The 16,807-nt window shown below is 40.1% G+C and overlaps 1 protein-coding gene across 2 annotated transcripts in view; it reads right to left on the reverse strand.

Annotated features, from left to right (window-relative positions):
• Positions 1-16,807, reverse strand: part of skic3 (SKI3 subunit of superkiller complex) — a 125,135-nt gene that overhangs the window by 107,564 nt on the left and 764 nt on the right. For both annotated transcript variants that reach the window (XM_072583159.1, XM_072583168.1), the window contains exons 2-4: positions 11,603-11,696; positions 8,559-8,702; positions 1,451-1,542 (exon numbers count right to left, since the gene is read on the reverse strand). In XM_072583159.1, the coding sequence (XP_072439260.1) occupies positions 1,451-1,542; positions 8,559-8,702; positions 11,603-11,692 (326 nt within the window). In that variant the 5' untranslated portion in view covers positions 11,693-11,696. The remainder of the gene's footprint in view (positions 1-1,450; positions 1,543-8,558; positions 8,703-11,602; positions 11,697-16,807) is intronic.

Below are 16,807 nucleotides of genomic sequence, written 5' to 3' on the forward strand. Positions count from 1 at the left end.
GATGCTGCCTGACCGGTTGTGCTTTTCCAGCACCACACTCTTCATCATTTAGCACAATCAATTTTGTTTGGGGAATACCAGTCAATCATAAAATCACATCCCACAGTGGACACTATGCGCTGAGTTGTGCAAACATAGGCTGTTTGAGTTTAGTCAATTCTCCGCTTGTTACAAAACACACAGTAACATGCTGGTTGTAACAACCTTTGGGATATACGGGATGTATATATCGGGCATTACACTGGCACTGAAATTCATAAGCCACAATAGTTAATTGTGTGGTAAAGAAAATGTCTTTCTTGACTTGACAGCAGTATTATGCTACTGAAGGTACCACTTGATTTGTTAGGCTTGGTAACAACTGAATTATGCACTTATGAGAACTATCTGATCTTCTATGTAAATAGTTATGGAAAAAACTATCTTTAAAAACTATTAGTCTGGCCGCAGAACTCTAATGATAGCAAGGTAAGCCCTCTGTGTATTAAGTATCATATATTTACATAGATATGGCAACCTGCTTTCACTATCAGTTTGTTTCTACTATCTCTGAAGTAGTTTCATCCTGTGACCATCTGCCACTAAATTTCTGAGAAGAGTCACCACACTCGAAACTTTAACTCTGATTTCTCTTCACAGGTGCTGCCAGACCTGCTGAACTTTTCCAGCAATTTGTTTTTGTGCCAGGATACAAGTTGTCCTACAGTTTCTGTTGGCAGTTTGCTTGTTTGGATGAGTAACACTAGAAGGTTAGAACAGCATATTACAACACTGGCTAGAAGATACAATCGTATTACCACATTTTTATTCTAAAATCAGTCAGGTGTAGTTCACAAAGTCATGTTTGTGATTTCCCATTTTGGATAGTACTATTCCTAACATTGACAGATGGTATAAATAGGTCATCAATGCCTGAAATTCCAAATAGCCTGACCACCTGGATTACAAAAGTAACCATATATTAAAAAAGGTACCATTGCATTTATTACTTCACAGCCAAATATAGATCTTCCCCTTTCTGGGGACATCCAGCATTTGGATAGACATTGCAAATATAACTTTACAACAATGACATACATATAGCAAGTTTCTTCCAGTCAGTGAATTACTGCACAATGTTACAGGTGAAACCTGAAACTACAATAATATTACTTCTTTTGGATGTGATTTTGTGGAAATTGACAATTCTCTTAAAAAAACATTGGGAACAACAAACAAATAATCTCATTGACCAATTTATTCTGTGGAACAAAAAGTGAATTGAAGAGTAGCAAGAACTATAAAAATAGATTTTTGAACAAAGCTGTACACTTGAATTTACAAGTAATATTTCTCTGAATGCACATTGTTCCTGAAAGATGAGACAAAGAAAAGTGTAAGCTCTAATGCAAACTTGGATAGATATACTCATCATCACACAAACACAAGTTCAATACATTCAACAGGTTACCTTTCATATAACTTCATTAGCTTCTGATAAATTCCCAACAGCTCATGCTTGTTGTCAGATGTATCGTTCTTCTCACAAAGATTTAGCAACCCCTGAAAAGAAAACAACACATTATGTTCTAGTTCCTCCTCACAGTGCTTGCACAAATACAAGTTATTAGAATTTGTGGAAAATTTATTTATATTTTTATTCCTGAATTTTACAATCACTGAGGTTTTGGAGTTGAGTGGGGTGGGTGGGGTACACGGAACGTAGTAGGCAACATTCAACTGAACCAGACTTTACACTATTGTAATATCTTACTCAACTTCGGCTGAGAAACCAACACTATAACCTGTCCATTACAAAGAAAATCCACTTGCAATACTGCAATATTGTAACTCTTACCATATGCATTTGTCATCTGACTTGACAGCCACAATGTTCTCTTGGCCAAACATGCATCCCCTGTGCATCTCAGCAACTCTAAAAAGATTGATGCCTTTATCCTATCTTACATCAAGTTCCACTCACCCCATATGCCCGGTTTTGCTTTGGCTCACAAATACTCAATTAGTGTATTAAAAATTTTCATGTTTGTGTTTAATTTCTCCTTTGCCTAAAACTTCTCAAAAATATTTTGATGTATAAAATAAAAGACTAGGAGATTATACTTTATGAAATGTTAACGGTATGAGTTTGGATGTTCATACCCAAATATCTAGTTTCTGGTCCATTCCAAGAAAACAATGTGGAATATGGAATATTCAATAATAAGCAATATGGAATCAGACTGAAAAGCAGCAAATAGAGCGAAGTCTTAAAGTTTTATTTTGCAATTTTCACTATTACTCAATTGTTCTTAAAATTATGCTAAGTTGTGATTATAAAAGATGTGAAACATAAAACTGTAAGCAGTTTAACTTTAATCTGACCTTTATAACAAGCACAAATTAACATTACATAAATAAAATGTATGACTCAGATTATTTCAGATGAACATTATGATGCCAAGCATAAAAAACAAAATTCAGTCTAATCATGAGGGTCTGACAGGGACAATTAAAACAGAATGGATCCAGGGAACAGGTATTGGTTATTTATTAGTTTAGAGATCATTATGTGAGAACAGGACTTTATACATAGATAGGAACAAGTAACAAATGTGTTGGCGTTTTGCAATGCGAGTTTTGGAATACAACACAAGCCTTAATAAAGCATATGCCTGGATTCTGTCCAACCAACCTTTTAAACGGTGGTGTTTTGAAACCACAAGATGTGTTATTTGTGTAAATATGAAGGATATATCTCAGTACTACAATATCTAGATACCCAATGTAATTCAGTCTTGTGTTATATAGTGGAACAAGCATTCTTATTTCATTCGTTACATGGAATAAATCTTTTCCTTAAAAAAAAAGTGAATATAAATTTTCTTTAAAAAAACACTTAAAGTGTTAACAAAGATACTTCACCAAGAGTGCTGACTCGTAAGCAAGTAGACTCAGATTAGTAGAGGAAAATGCACCAATCACAAAATGATAGTTCACCACAAAGTTTTGTTTAAATTTATTGACTGACTGTCCCTTTTATTCAAACTCTGTCTTCTATTGGTTAGGCAAATTTTCTATCCATGCTAATACCAGATTTTTCTCTCCCTTCTTTTTTGAAGACGACTGGTATTTGGCAGTTTTTCAATCCCAAGACTATTCCAGGATCTAAGGATTTTCAAAAGGTTACTAACATTGCACCCACTATCTCGGTAGCTAATTGTTTTAATATTCTAGGATGTATCCCACCAGATGCAGGGGATTTATTGGTCTTTAGCATTATTAGTTTCTCGACTACCTTTTCTCTAGTAGCAGTTATTTTATTTATTTCCCCTGCTTTTAGTTCCTTGATTATTTTGCACTTCTGGAATGTTATTAGTGCCCTTTCCCATGAACACTGAGGCAAAGTTAATTTTAAACCATTCTGTCATTTCTTGGCTTCCCATTACTATTTCCCTAACATCATTCTCTAAAGGCCTGTGCTCACCATCACCTTGTATTTCCTTTTTATTTTAAAAAAATAGGCTCTCACTGTCAGTTTATGTTACTTGCAAATTTATTCTATTTATCTATTTTCTCCCTCTTTCTTTTTGGTCACCTTTTGTTGGCTTTTTAAAACTGCTCCTAATCCTTGGATTCACCTCTAATCTTTACTGGATTGCATACTTTTTCTATTTCAATTTGATACTGCCATTAGTTTCCCTGGTCAGTTTATCCCCTTCTAGGATCTTCCTCACTGGTATATATTGTTCCTGCCAGTCCTGGATTTTTTTTTTTACAAAACGGCTAGCATTGTTTATCATCTTTATTTTCTACCAAACCCTTTTCCTAGTCCACTCAAGCTAACTCTGTCCTAATTTCAATGTAATTAACCTTATAAGTGTAGCATTGTTCTTTCTGACCTAAGTTGCTCATGCTCGATTGAGCACTAAAACTTCTATCATCTTATAGTTAATGATTCTTAGTAAACCTTTTATTCTCAGTTCATTTACTAAACTTTCGTTATTACCAGGTACAAAGCAGTCCAATTCCTGGTTTGACCCATAGCATATTCCAGGAAACTATTATGAATTCTTCCTTGCGGTTACACGTGTAGTGGTTAGATTACATTTAAAGTTGTAACTAACATGGACAAAAAGGAAGCTATTTTAATACTAACATGACTGAAGAAGCCATTTTGTAGCTTGTATTAACTACATATATTGATCAAAGAACATTAGGTTGTGGCCAACTATGAAACAAATGATCAAGTTATAATCAATAAAAATAATCAATACATTTAATCAATGGATGTAGGTTTGCTTGATGAGCTGGAAGGCTCATTTTCAGATGTTTCATCACCATACTAGGTAACATCATCAGTGAGCTTCCGGATGAAACCCTGGTGGTACGACCCGCTTTCTATTTGGGTTTACCTAAACACACAAATAGAAAGCGGGCGATACCACCAGTGCTTCATCCAGAGGCTCACTTATGATGTTACCTAGTATGGTGACGAAATGTCTGAAAACAAACCTTCCAGCTCAGCAAGCAAGCCTATATCCAGAACTTCAACCTGAGCTACAAATCTTCTCAAAACTCGCTAACATCTAAATCAATCATCTTAGGAAAGTGCAGCTTTCAACCAAGAATTAACGTATAATCACTTTACAGGTTTTAAATCAATCAATCAGTCTCTCTCATGATACAGTGCAGTTTTAGTTGATCGTATAAACAAGAAAATCTTTTGCAACCCTAATGAGCTCTGAGAGACAGTACACAATGGCCTTGCAAATATTCAGCTTAATTATTAAAAAAGGTGCTCAATAGCTGATTAGATAGAATTAATCCAGTTGATTTGTTTGAGATGCTGAAGTCAGACAGTCTTAGAGAATACAAGTGGAATTCAACAAAAATTTACCAACAGCTAGAGCCAATCAAAAATAGATTGACTGTTGCATGGTATGGTGGTCATACAGAAGTTAAACACATTGATTTAGTAATGTTTTGATTCTAACTATCAAATTTGAAGATTTACACTGGCTGAACCATATGGTAATATCAGCCAATCAACTTCAGATCAAACTGGAGACTTGAGCGGGTGAATTCTGTGACCTGCATTTCAACAGATTGCTCAGCCAGTTGAATTTACAAAAGGTTATTGGCTAAGTTAAGTCTATCTTAGATAAACTTATCATTTGCTATCCATAGGAGTGTCAAGTATCATCTGAGCAAAATTAGTAATCTCACTTACAAACTGTAATAATTATCTAAAATTACCAAGAAGAACTTGATTAGACATTGATTAAAGAAGCCTTTCTCTGACTAATTTCAGCTGTATTAATGAGCTGCACTAAATATATCATGGCTATTTTCTTAAATGAAAGATCTTTAAACTGAAAATATGTTTTAAAACATTACTCATTGTGCTAGTCCATGGTCAATTTTCTGTTCGGTGATATGAAAATAAATATAAGCAGGACGGAGGAAAAATAAATTGTGCCAGATCACCTATTGAATTCAAAGCAGAAACTTTACAACCTCACTTGTATATCACAAGAAACTTTTCAAAATATATTGCTGCAGATCAGACAGAGTGTAAACTGGGTCCAAGTGGTTGTGTTTTCTTTTGTCTAGTTCCAAGCATCAATCAAGAATCAGCAATTTCATTTCTAAGTACTAGGCATTTCCCGTTGAAAAAAAAAAGGATAGTAAAGGCAAGATTCGTGAACCGTGGATGACAGGAAAATTTATACGACTAGCCAAGAGGAAAAGGGAAGCATACGTACGGTCCAGGCACTAAGAACAGAATGGGCCCTGGAGAAATATCAGAAGAGTAGAACCAGTCTTAAACGAGGAATCAAGCGGGCTAAAAGGGATCATGAAATAGCTTTAGCAAACAGAATTAAGCAGAATCCCAAAACCTTTTATTCTTCTATAAGAATCAAGCGGGTAACTAGAAAAATGATTGGTCCACTAAAGGATAAGGAAAAAGGCTGTGTGTCGAACCTGAGAGAATGGGTAAGATACTGAATTAGTACTTTGCATTAGTGTTCACTGAGGAGAGGGACATGATGAACATTGAGACTAGAGATAGAAGTTTGATAATTCTGGATCATGCTGACACAAGTAGGGGAGATGTGTTGGGTAGGCTAGAAGTTATTGAGGTGGACAAATCCCCAGGACCAGATGGGATCTATCCCAGGTTACTCAGGGAGACGAGAGAAGAAATAGCTGGGGCCCTGACAGATATCTTTGGAGCATCATTAAACACAGTGAGGTGCCGGAGGACTGGAGGGTTACTCATGTTGTTTCCCCTGTACAAGAAGAGTAGTAGGGATATTCCGGGTAACTACAGACCAGTGAGCCTGACGCCAGTGGTGGGAAAGTTGCTGGAGACAGTACTAAGGGATAAAATCTATTTATATTTAGAAAAGAATGGGCTTATCAGTGATAGGCAACATGGTTTTTTTTTTGCAGGGGAGATCGTGCCTTACCAACTTAATAAAGTTCATTGAGGAAGGGACCAAGTTGATAGATGAAGGAAAGGCTGTAGATGTCATATACATGGACTTTAGTAAGGTGTTTGATAAGGTTCCCCATACTTAACTAATAGAGAAAGTGAAGTCACATGATGTGCAGGGTATTCTAGCCAGGTAGATTAAAAAAAAACTGATTGAGCAACAAGAGACAGAGTGTAGTAGTTGAAGGGAGTTTCTCGAAATGGAGAATGGTGACCAGTGGTGTTCCATAGGGATCAGTGCTGGGGCCACTGTTGTTTGTGATATACATAAATGATCTGGAAGAGGGCACTGTTGGTGTGATCAGCAAGTTTGCAGATGACACGAGGACTGGTGGAGTCGCAGAAAGCATAGGGGACTGTCAAAGAATACAGGAGAATATAGATAGACTGGAGAGTTGAGCAGAGAAGTGGCAGATGGAGTTTAATCCAGGCAAATGTGAGGTGATGCATTTTGGGAAATCTAATTCTAGAGCAAATTACACAGTAAATGGAAATGCCTTGGGGAAAAGTTGCTAAGCAGAGAGATCTGAGAGTTCAGGTCCATTATACCCTGAAGGCTGCTACACAGGTGGATAGAGGTCAAGAAGGCATATGCTTGCCATCATCAGACAGGGTATTGAGTATAAGAGCTGGCAGGCCATGTTAAAGTTGAACAAGATATTGGTTCGGCCACATTTAGAATGCTGCGGACAGTTCTGGTTGCCACATTACCAAAAGGATGTGGATGCTTTGGACAGGGTGCAGAGAAGGTTTACGAGGATGTTGCCTGGTATGGAAGGTGCTAGCTATGAAGAGAGGTTGAGTAGGTTAGGTTTGTTTTCATTAGAAAAAAAAAGGAGATTGAGGAGTGACCTGATTGAGGTTTACAAAATCATGAAGGGGACAGACAGTGTAGATAGAGACAAGCTTTTTCCCCCAGAGTGAAGGATTCAATAACAAGAGGTCATGCTTCCAAGGTGAGAGGTGAAAAGTTTAAGGGGGATACACGCAGCAAGTACTTTAGACAGAGGGTGGCAGGGGCCTAGAACACGTTGCCAGCAGAGGCAGTAGAGGCAGGCACGGTAGGTTCATTTAAGATGCATCTGGACAGATGCATGAGTAGGTGGGGAGCAGAGGGATACAGAAGCTTAGGAATTAGGTGTCAGGTTTAGACAGTAGATTTGGATCGGCTCAGGCTTGGAGGGCCAAAGGGCCTGTTCCTGGGCTGTAAATTTTCTTTGTACTAAGAGTGCTATTGTCTATTTATAGTGACATAACAGAAAACTGGCAATTCCTAACCTGATGCTAGGAAGTAGCTTTAGTTACTGAGGATCAGCATCTCTCATCCAAGATGAATATCAAAGTTGTGTTAGGATAAAGGACAGGGTTTAAAGAGGTCATGTGGTCACAAGTGACCCCATTCAACTTTATGCGTTTACATTCTATCCCACTTATGACCCAATCCTCTATCTCAACTCTCCAAGTTCTTTAACCAATATCCTTCTCCTCTCCACTGCCTTGCTGGTTGCTGCCTACACATATCTTCAGTTTCAATTTGCCTGATCCCAACTGTTAACATCCAAATCTGATCTGTATCACTCGTTCTCCTCCATCCATGACCCCAATATAATCACAAATATTAGCAAAGGAAAAAAAGGAAAGAAAAGTAGAAAATGAGAGAAATAAAAATCACAGAAAATAAAGCAAAACCAAGAACAAGATAGCAGTCAAAATTGAGAGAGATCATTAAGCAATACCACAACAGCTCTGGTGCACGTAGTTTTCACAAATCTTACTGGTAAAACATATCCACAGACTTCCCCTCAGGTTGAATGAAAATGTTGTCAATGTTTGAATCTATCAAATGTTGTTAATTTGTTGACAGCTTGACTAATGCTTAAGTTGCTGCCAACATGAAAAGATAGCTAATAAAGTACAAGTACTGTATGGTAACAACTGTTTTTCTACTGTACTGATGCAAGCCTCAATTTTATTTGTACACGTAATACTGCTGCAGGTTTATGCAGCAGGATACATTATGTAAATACTATATGATACAATTTCATATTCATATAAATCTACTTGATTCCTTATCTACCTGCCATGCCAACAACTGGTCTGGATCAAGTTCTGTGGCTTTTTTATATGCAGTCTTTGCCTGGTCTGGCTGTTCCAACTCTGCTGCAGCAACTCCAATGAAAACCCAGGCATTGTAGTTATTCTTGTCTTGTTTCAACACAGCCTGCGAAGTAAAACATAAATGTAAGAAATAACAGTTCAGCGTAGATTGACATTGTTCCTTCTAGAAATGGAATTGCTATTTTCAAGTATAATAAACAATACTACCCAACTTGCTATCCAAAATCTGTGACTAGCTTTTTCCCTTTGGGTTTAGATTTTAATCCAGACCAGGAAAATAGTATAAAATGTATGATTTCAGTCTCTCAGTGATTTTAGAAATAGAGGTGACAAGTATAAATCACAACACATTTCAAAGGCTATATGGGGTCACATTGCAATTTACTGATCTTATTTCTACTGTAAGGGTGGCTGGCGTAGGAAATGAAAACCATTCAAACTTACAGCAGACAGTATTTGTTTTCAGGCTAAAAAGGTAAGGCAAGTCAGGCAACCTTTTCTTTGCACGCTGCTTTACTGCAATTACTCAAATGGTCTACGGTCAATACAGGGTGTCCAAACACATAAATGTCAGTGTCATAAATGATCAAAACAATATACCAAAAAAAAAGGTATGAGGGAAATTTTCATCTCAATTTCAGTGAAGCACTTTAGAATAGAAAAATAAATGGCCACCACAATTAGCCTAACATTGTTTCATAGTCCCTCTTCCAAAAGATATACAGTGACTTTACGTGACATTCATATACATGCATCATGTTAAATGTGTCAAGTATTGCATACAGTACTAAAATAAGTTATTACACCTCCTCCAACTCAAAGTCAGTAAATCCAAACAAAGCTTATATGTTCCTCCAAACATCTAAATTCTTCTGGCCTCAAAACGCTTATCCCTCCCAAGTAATGATCATAGTAGTTTGAGGAGTGTGAAGCTTTGATGCAACTGTTTTGGCCCAGCTACAGAAATTGCTTGGGTGTCATTTATGCACATGTCTGAAAACCAAAAAGACCTCAAACCTGACCCAAGTGAGTCCGTACATACACAGAGTTCAGTCCCTTTGTAAAAATGACTGCACTTAATCTGGACGTATCCAAATAGACCTGGAGACATGCTGAGCCAAAACAAAATCTGCTCTGGTCAGGCCCGTTCTAATTGGGTTAAATGAAGTCCTTTATCACATGGCCCAAACATACCTACTGTAGACCTAAGTGTATCCTGGTAAATGCTAGTCTTTTGGTGATTGATTTGTGTCATATTTTTCTCTGCTGCATTTATTTAAACACACCTATGCACACAACATGGTCAAATATTTTTTTTGAGTGCAGCCATCACAGGAGGTAACAACCATTGTGAATTAAATAATTCACGAAGCATTGTGACAAAGAACCCCAATACTGCTGTTGGCAGAATGAGACAGGTGCCAGAAATTTGAACAGACATTATGATCTTGATTTTAGCCCTAATTGTCAAGTTAAGCCAAGTGATTAAAAGTGGGCAAGTCCATTTAATGCTAAGTAATCAAAAAACAGAAATATTCTTCATCTGAAAAGCAGCTGATCCCAATGTTTTTGGACAAAAGATATCCGCTGTACTGGACAATTCAGAGCCCAGAATGCAAAGTGGACCGATAATTCATACATTAAATTTGTGTAAGCAGTTAACATGGCAATTATTAGATTAGATTCCCTACAGTGTGAAACAGGCCTTTTTGGCCCAACTAGTCCACACCGACCCTCTGAAGAGTAACTCACCCAGACCCATTCCCCCTAACTAACGCACCTAACTCTACAGGCAATTTAGCATGACCAATTCACCTAACCTGCACATCTTTGGACTGTGGGAGGAAATCGGAGCACCCCGAGGAAACCCACGCAGACACGGGGAGAATGTGCAAACTCCCACTGAAATATATTCACAGAAGGCTGCAGATATTCTTAAAAATGAAATATAGATATATTAAACAAAAAGACATATATTCAAAATATCTTAATGCAGAACATAAAGTTTACCAAAATTATCCTTTTATAGATATTCTATTCCAGAGAAATATTACTCCTACCTCAGTTTTTGAATCATCTTTCCAGTTTCTTTCCCTTGAACTGCTAGACATTTTTGTTTACAATTCCGTTCTAATTATGCTGATGTGAACCCTTCAGTGCTCTGATAGCTAGAACACTCTCAGTTCTAACAACCTGAAGACTACTATACAAACATCCTATCTCAGAAGCTCCACAGATTAGAGACCATTTTTGCTACAATGTCTAGTTTCCTTGCACTGGTCACCCTGCAGATCAGCCTCAGGACCTACACCTCTGGAACATCCAGATTGTCACGGGTTACTTTCATGTATGGAGGTACAGGAGGTCACTTCTGTGATCATCATGTGTTTCTGGGGGCCCAGTCAGCTCGCTCTGCTCAGATATTTCATCATTCCCCATAATTTTCTTCACCCACATGCACCTATGTCACAATTGAGGAAGGAAAATTGCAGATGTCTAGAGAATGACCAGAGGAGCAGGACTAGCTGAGCTGCTCTTGCAGAGATCATATGGACATGACAGACTGAACAGCCTCATTTCTAAAACTGACTTCACATTAGCTCTAGTATATTTCTTATTTATTTGTTTGTATAGCCAGCACAAAATCTACTTTATTCTGCAATAATCATTGAGTTGGACCAAACTGAAACAAGATGCACCAAGCTGGCAGAGTTTATTAACAGAATGCACATTTCTCTAACCAAGTGGCTTCCAGAAGTGGAATACATGCAGCGATATGATGATCAACATGCACACGGCAAGGGAATGTGAGTGGGTGTGAGATCAACTGTCAGAGAGGTGCATAGCAAGGCAACACAGGCAAGTATTGAGATCAACTGTCTGACACTACGCTTACCAATTTAAATATTTATGCAATTTTTAATACCAAAAAATGTTAAACATAAACATAAATATTAAACTAGAAGTTAACCTTACCATACAAAAAACATTGTTTTACTGTACCTTGCAATGTTTCAATGCCTCTTTAAATTCCTTATTTCTTATAGCTTCCCTTGCATTTTTCAAGGTGGCCTTAACTTCTTTATTAGACATTTTCCTTTAAAATAGGAGACAAGAATTATAAAATCTTTGATATATTGTGCTATAAAAGGAACTACAGTTCAATTTTGCAGGTAAATTTCATGATATAATTATTTGGGCTCAGTCAGCAAGTAAATGGGGTAGAGCTTATAATGTGGGACATTACATCAACCATGGCAAATTGAAATGTCAAATTGGGAAGTACGCAATTCAACATATCAATGCAATCCTTAAAAGAGCACTGACTGTTTTCATGTCTCAGCGTATCAAAACAATGAAAGAAGTAGCTGTTTTCTTGATATATGTAAGTTGACAAGGCAGTGTTCAAAGAATAGAAGCAGCTAGGAAATAATGCCAATTACAAAATCACGAACTCTAAATTAGAAACAGCACTGATATAAAACCATATCCTATCCCCCAATTTGAAACAGACAAACCTAATGTTTACATATTTTGGAATTTAGGCTGTAAGCAAAACTAAAACGTTGCATCCTTAAAATAAATTGATATACATTCCTAAACAAATGGATATTTATTTTACAATGACAAATACATTTCCAATTACAAACTACGTAAATTAAAAGTAATATCGTCTATGTAAATCAACTCCCAATTCTTAGAAGCATAGAATGGTACAAAACCACAGATTATCATATAACCCTTCAAACTCGTGCGGCTTCTCTGCAAGAGAAATGCCTCTCATTCAATTGTCCTCTCCCTGCTAAGGATTTTCCCTTCAGAAGCTTATCCAAGTTCCTTTGAAAACAAGATTAAATCTTCCTCCACAACCCTTAAGGCAGCACAATTCAAATTATAACCACTTTGCACAAAAAAGGCTGCCTTTATTTACATAGGAGAAAATGAGGACTGCACATGCTGGAGATCAGAGCTGAAAAATGTGTTGCTGGAAAAGAGCAGCATCCAAGGAGCAGGAGAATTGACATTTCGGGCATAAGCCCTTCTTCAGGAATGAGGAAGATGTGCCAAACAGGCTAAGATAAAAGGTAGGGAGGAGGGACTTGGGGGAGGGGCGTTGGGAGTGTGATAGGTGGAAGGAGGTTAAGGTGAGGGTGATAGGCTGGAGAGGGAGTGGGGCAGAGAGGTTGGGAAGAAGATTGCAGGTCAAGAAGGCGGTGCTGAGTCAGAGGGTTGAGGCTGAGATAAGGTGGGGGGGAGGGGAAAATGAGGAAGCTGGAGAAATCTGCATTCATCCCTTGTGGTTGGAGGGTTCCTAGGTGGAAGATGAGGCGTTCTTCCTCCAGGCATCATGTTGCCATGGTCTGGTGATGGAGGCGGCCAAGGACCTGCACTTGGCGGACTGGGAGAGGAAGTTAAAGTGTTCCGCCACGGGGCGGTTGGGTTGGTTGGTGTGGGGGTGTCCCAGAGGTGTTCTCTGAAACGTTCCGCAAGTAGGCAGCCTGTCTCCCCAATGTAGAGGAGGCCACATCGGGTGCAGCGGATGCAATAAATGACGTGTGTGGAGGTGCAGGTGAATTTGTGACGGATATGGAAGGATCCCTTGGGGCCTTGGAGGGAAGTGAGGGGGGAGGTGTGGGCGCAAGTTTTGCATTTCTTGCGGTTGCAGGGGAAGGTGCTGGGAGTGGAGGTTGGGTTGGTGGGGGGGGGTGTGGACCTGATGAGGGAGTGGTCTTTTCAGAACGCTGATAGGGGAGGGGAGGGAAATATATCCTTGGTGGTGGGGTCTGTTTGGAGGTGGCGGAAATGACAAAGGATGATATGATGTATCTGGAGGTTGGTGGGGTGGTAGGTGAGGACCAGTGGGGTTCTGTCCTGGTGGCGATTGGAGGGGCAGGGTTCAAGAGCGGAGGAGTGCGATGTGGAGGAGATGTGGTGGAGAGCATCGTCAACCATGTCTGAGGGGAAATTGCGGTCTTTGAAGAAGGCGGCCATCTGGGTTGTTCAGTATTGGAATTGGTCCTCCTGGAAGCAGAAGCGGCGGAGGCGAAGGAATTTGGAATATGGGATGGCGTTTTTACAGGGGGCAGGGTGGGAGGGGATACAATCTAGGTAGTTGTGGGAGTTGGTCGGTTTATAGTAAATGTCTGTGTCGAGTCGGCCGCCCAAGATAGAAATGGAGAGGTCGAGGAAGGGGAGGGAGGAGTCTGAGACGGTCCAGGTAAATTTGAGGTCGGGGTGAAAGGTGTTAGTAAAGTGGATAAACTGTTCGTGGGAGCACAAGGTAGCCCCGATACAGTCATCGATGTAGCGGAGGAAAAGGTGGGGGGTGGTGCCAGTGTAGCTGCGGAAGATGGACTGTTCCACATATCCAGCTGCGGAAGATGGACTGTTCCACATTTAGGGTGTAGGTTTGCTCGCTGAGCTGTAGGTTTGATATCCAGACGTTTCAGTACCTGGCTAGGTAACATCAGTGACGACCTCCAAGTGAAGCAAAGCGGTTGTCTCCTGCTTTCTATTTATATCACCACAAACCCCAGGAACCCCATCCAGGAGAAAGAGATAAATAGAAAGCAGGAGACAACAGCTTCGCTTCACTTGGAGGTCGTCACTGATGATGTTACCTAGCCAGGTACTGAAACGTCTGGATCAAACCTACAGCTCAGCGAGCAAACCTACGCCCTAAACCATCACAAACCTTGTGGAAACTGTTCCACATATCGGAACAGTCCATCTTCCGCAACTACACTGGCACCACACCCCACCTTTTCCTCCGCTACATCGATGACTGTATCGGCGCTACCTCGTGCTCCCACGAGGAGGTCGAACAGTTCATCCATTTTACCAACACCTTCCACCCCAACCTCAAATTTACCTGGACCATCTCAGACTCCTCCCTCCCTTCCTCAATCTCTCCATTTCTATCTTGGGCGACCGACTCAACACTGACATTTACTATATAACCTGACCGACTCCCACAGCTACCTAGATTACACCCTGCCCCTTTGTAAAAACACCATCCCATATTCCAAATTCCTTCGCCTCCGCCACATCTGCTTCCAGGAGGACCAATTCCAATACCAAACAACCCAGATGGCCTCCTTCTTCAAAGACCGCAATTTCCCCTCAGACATGGTTGACGATGCTCTACACCACATCTCCTCCACTTCCCACTCCTCCGCCCTTGAACCCCGCCCTTCCAATCGCCACCAGGTCCTCAACTACCACCCCACCAACCTCCAGATACATCGTATTATCCTTCGTCATTTCCACCACCTCCAAACAGACCCCACCATCAAGGATATATTTCCCTCCCCTCCCCTATCAGCGTTCCAGAAAGACCACTCCCTCTGCAACTCCCTCATCGGGTCCACACCCCCCACCAACCCAACCTCCACTCCGAGCACTTTCTCCTGCAACCGCAAGAAATGCAAAACTTGCGCCCACACCTCCCCCCTCACTTGCCTCCAAGGGATCCTTCCATATCAGTCACAAATTCACCTCCACACACATCATTTACTGCATCCGCTGCACCCGATGTGGCATCCTCTACATTGTGGAGACAGGCCGCCTACTTGCAGAACATTTTGGAGAACACCTCTGGGACACCCGCACCAACCAACCCAACCGCCCCATTGCGGAACACTTTAACTCCCTCGCCCACTCTGCCAAGGACATGCAGGTCCTTGGCCTCCTCCATCGCCAGACCATGGCAACACGACGCCTGGAGGAAGAGCACCTCATCTTCCGCCTAGGAACCCTCCAACCACAAGGGATAAATGCAGATTTCTCCAACGTCCTCATTTCCCCTCCCCCCCCATCTTATCTCAGCCCCAACCCTCGGACTCAGCACTGCCTTCTTGAACTGCAATCTTCTTCCCGACCTCTCCACCCCCACCTCCTCTCCGACCTATCACCTTCACCTTAACCTCCTTCCACCTATCGCATTCCCAACACCCCTCCCCAAGTCCCTCCTCCCTACCTTTTTATCTTATCCTGCTTGGCACACCTTCCTCATTCCTGAAGAAGGGCTTATGCCCAAAACGTCAATTCCCCTGCTCCTTGGATGCTGCCTGACCTGCTGTGCTTTTCCAGCAACAAACTTTTCAGCTGCCTTTATTTATCACCTGAAATCTGAGTAGTCTAGCTCTCAGGGTGCACTAGTTACGGTATGAACAATCTGCAATGCAATTGCGATTTGATTTTCAATTAAGTCTTCGTGACTCTGCCTCAAACAAACAAGAAACAAAAGTATGCCACTCAGCCCCTCGAGCTTGTTCTGCCATTTCATAAGATCATAGCTTACCAAAATCAGAAACAGTTATATACAGAAACAAACCTGGCTGCAAGACTCATTCAGCTACTTAAGCAAACTCAAATCAAACAATGTTTAAATCAAAAAATGGAAAAAAGAAACTGCATAAAAATAGCCCAAAACTTTCAGCAAGACTGCTTTGGAGAAAGGAAGAGTTTGGCTAACTAACCTCAGATTTTGTTGAAACATCCCAAATTTACACTGTATAAAATATTATGAAATGTGGTTCAACTTCTAAGGCCTTTAATGTTCCATGACAGATTCACTTACAAACAATGTTAATGGGTACTGGAAAATAAATTCGACTTCAGTTCCATTTTTTAAAACCACTCATTCAGAAAAAAAAAGTGTATTTTTTGTAAGTATATACTTTCCTCATAAAATACAAAAAGGATATTCTAAAATGCTTCAAACTGGACAGTATGGAAAATAAAATACATTTCTCTGTTCAGGAAGTTGCAGTCTTTGATGCCTCAATCAAACTTACATACAAGTGACATTTCCTTTATATATACAGTGCAAGCCCATTGTGATTCTATGTTACCTGCACCTTGGTGTACAATGGCTGAAAAGCCATAGACAGTGCCCCACTGAACCTTTGCAGCAGTTACCACCAGCTTTCCTGCATCCCTCAAGTAGCAGCATTGCCATTTTTAAGGGTCAATTAAAGTACATATCATACTACACATATTCTACCAAGAACTTATTTCACTAAATCATATAATCAAGCAGGAAGCATTATACGGAGAGTGAATTTATGGCAGCTTTTTGATAGAGCTACCCAATTAATCCCAACATGAATGCATACCCTTGCATTTCAAGGAGCTCTTCTGATGCACTGATAGCCTGGGCCAAAAGGCCTGGGCTCAAATCTGCAAAGGTGGGTGTATTAAAAT

Source organism: Chiloscyllium punctatum, chromosome 2 (genome assembly GCF_047496795.1).
Source record: "Chiloscyllium punctatum isolate Juve2018m chromosome 2, sChiPun1.3, whole genome shotgun sequence".
Taxonomy (NCBI): Eukaryota; Metazoa; Chordata; class Chondrichthyes; order Orectolobiformes; family Hemiscylliidae; genus Chiloscyllium; species Chiloscyllium punctatum.